This window comes from Eimeria mitis, genomic scaffold (genome assembly GCF_000499745.2).
Source record: "Eimeria mitis Houghton genomic scaffold, Emh_scaff4325, whole genome shotgun sequence".
Lineage (NCBI taxonomy): Eukaryota > Apicomplexa > Conoidasida > Eucoccidiorida > Eimeriidae > Eimeria > Eimeria mitis.
The window spans coordinates 2,106-4,772 of NW_013572644.1; the positions used below are offsets into that span (position 1 = coordinate 2,106).

The following is a 2,667-nucleotide window of genomic DNA, read 5'->3' on the forward strand; positions in this document are numbered from 1 at the left end:
CAGCTTCTAGGCTTGGCCTACACGCCACAGCCACCTATGATATGAGCGTGTGCAAGTCCATTGACTGGTGTAGTCCCACAGCGCATTGCGTATAACCCCAGTTTGGCTGCGGTCACCGGCCGACTACCCTTAGCAGGTGGATGCGGCGACGCAGCTCTCAGCTACGCAGCCAGATGTAAAGGAGACCACTGTTAGTGGTATTTGTGTTTGCTTCTGTGTGTTGCAGTGTGATTATCGAAGCCGTTCAGCGTTTAAGCTGAAGCAGCTTGACGACGAATATCTTTTTCTGAGGAAAGACCGCGTTGTTCTTGACTTGGGATGTTACCCTGGAGGGTGGTGTCAAGTAGCTGCAAAGCGCTGTCTAGTTGCAGGATACGAATCCCCTGATCAGCCAAACGGTGGGGCTTCAACTCCCTCTACTTCCCGCGTCATTGGGGTTGATGTTGCCCAAATGGACCCTGTAAGTCCTCCAGGTACTAGAGCAGCTAGGCACGGGTGCTGAGTAAGTAGATACATGCCTAATACTAGTAAAGGGCTACTTATTTAGATAGAGTGCAATTAAGTACAATAATACGGAAGCAAACACAAGACCCGCTTATCGTCAGCCATCATCTTCGTCAAGCCCCGCTCCATCATGATTGTCTGTTGTATGCAGCTCCCGAATGTGCAGTTCATTCAAGGGAGGGTCGGAGACGCGAAGACTCTGCATGCAGTGCTGCAGGCGCTGGGAGACCGAAAAGCAGATGTTGTGTTGAGTGATATGGCGCCAGCATGCACTGGCATTAGACACGACGACCACTTCAATTCTGTGGAGCTTTGCCTCTACGCCGCCGACCTAATGGAGCAGGTATCAGCTGCTACACCATCAGAACAGACTCAGACATCTATTGTGGGGTTTACACATACGCGTTCACACTGCAACGTGAACCGGCATCTTGGCCTGAATTGTGCAGGTTCTGTGCCTCGGGGGGACTTTTGTTGTCAAGATTTTCATGGGGAGTGAAACTGGGAACTACAAAACATACCTCAAGAGTAGATTCACTCGCGTATCGTCCGCTAAACCGCGGTGAGGCCTTCTCTGTGCTCATGCACGAAATAAACGATAAAGTATGCATTGCATGATGTATACAGCGTAGAATACATCATATTATGCTGTATGGCTTTATAAATAATAACATAGGGCGATGTAATTTTTTAAACCTGGGTGTCATTCAAAACTCCACTGAATTCTGAGGAAAGCAACAGCACTAACCGCTACTCAGCGACTGAATCAGCGTTGCATCTTGTGTTCGTTTTTAGGGCTTGTCGCCAAGAGTCACGAGAAATGTATTTTGTCTGCATGGGTTTTAAAGGGAGAGACAAGATGTCCCAAGAGGTTCAAATCAAAGGGTCCTTCTCTGCGCGAGAGGGATACGCATAAGGTTCCTCCACCAAGAAAAAAACTCCGAAGATACTTCAGATTCAGAAGGAGTTACGTTGTAAACGCATACGTCTCTTCAGCTGCTCTTGTTCATGCACATACATGCAGGCAAGCTGCAGCACGGCAGTGGAAAGCCGGTCATAGCTTTCCAGTAAGCCAATGAACTCATGGCGAACTGCTGCCTCGAACTTCTGCCTTAGAATGCTTATGAAGTTCGTCTGCGCATCATGCTACGCTGTCAGACCCGCCGTTGCCGCCCCTTTTGCCAGAGCGCAGCGTGGGCGGTTCGGCTTCGCAGTAGCTCTCGTCGTGGGATATGGCAGCATAGCCACCCATACCCCCTCAGCAAACGTTTCTTCCAAACGCATGTCTGTCACCTTATAGTCTTACAGGCAACCCATCCTGTTTGAGTGCTGTCTGTCGGTTTTTGAGTATTAACGCGGAAACATGCTGCTGTCTCACGAGCCACCTGAGCACAATAGACGACCGACAGGCAGCGGTTGCCCTCAGAGTTCAATCATATTTGCATACAACTGGGATACAGTATCCAGCCAGCTCGTGTAGAGATATGTGGAGGGTCTACAATCTCTTACCTGAGCCTGCTCCCTCTGGCCTGCCAGTCGGGGCATTGGGCAGACGAAGACCGACGAGCTTAGCTGCCCTTTTAATCGAATCGTCTCTATCCTTCTGCTCGGACACTCCGTACTTCTGGTACAGCGAATCGACACTGTCGATTACGTGTAGATATGCAGTCAGCTGCGCCAGAGCCACTGGGTTCTCTCGTGCGATCGCGGCGGCGTGGCCAGTCAAACGTTCAACATTTCCCTCAGCAGCACTCTCCACTCCTCCAGGTAGCTCAGACCCTTTTGTCGATGCAGAAGGGAGCGAATTGCAAGGGGAACTAGAGCTCCCCTGTGACTGCCGTTGTACAACACTTCGCAGGGAGGTCCGGAATGCACGCACCAACGCGGCCATTTCGGAGGGTATCCGCCGGAACGCGTGGAAAAGCTCACGTATACACTGGCAATATTTAATAAGTGATGAGCTTCACGTGCCTGAAATGCATCAATAACGCCTCGACGAACGGCAGGAGGGTGCGTAGCGACTCAAGGGCTCTGCGTTCCCATCTCCCTTGCCTCGAAGTTTAGAAATAATATGAAACGTGTCATTAAATCCACATCAAAGAGTATGAACACGAAATGTAATTGCCCCTTTTCAAGTAGTACTACAGTTTTCTGAACAACACA

The 2,667-nt window shown here is 50.1% G+C and overlaps 2 protein-coding genes across 2 annotated transcripts in view; one reads left to right on the forward strand and one right to left on the reverse strand.

The window, feature by feature from the left end:
• The window catches only part of EMH_0074200 (ribosomal RNA methyltransferase, putative), a gene marked incomplete at both ends in the record, with an annotated part of 1,722 nt that extends 302 nt beyond the window's left edge, over positions 1-1,420 (forward strand). Inside the window, 4 exons of the mRNA XM_013499436.1 lie at positions 227-460; positions 656-847; positions 954-1,066; positions 1,300-1,420. Of these exons, the coding sequence (XP_013354890.1) occupies positions 227-460; positions 656-847; positions 954-1,066; positions 1,300-1,420 (660 nt within the window). The remainder of the gene's footprint in view (positions 1-226; positions 461-655; positions 848-953; positions 1,067-1,299) is intronic.
• Positions 1,421-1,878: 458 nt separating this feature from the next.
• Positions 1,879-2,395, reverse strand: EMH_0074210 (uncharacterized protein; the record flags this gene model as incomplete). The annotated part of the gene is made up of 2 exons (XM_013499437.1): positions 1,879-1,889; positions 2,014-2,395. 2 exons carry the CDS (start codon positions 2,393-2,395, stop codon positions 1,879-1,881), a joined length of 393 nt encoding a protein of 130 aa, XP_013354891.1.
• Between the last annotated feature and the right edge of the window lie 272 nt (positions 2,396-2,667).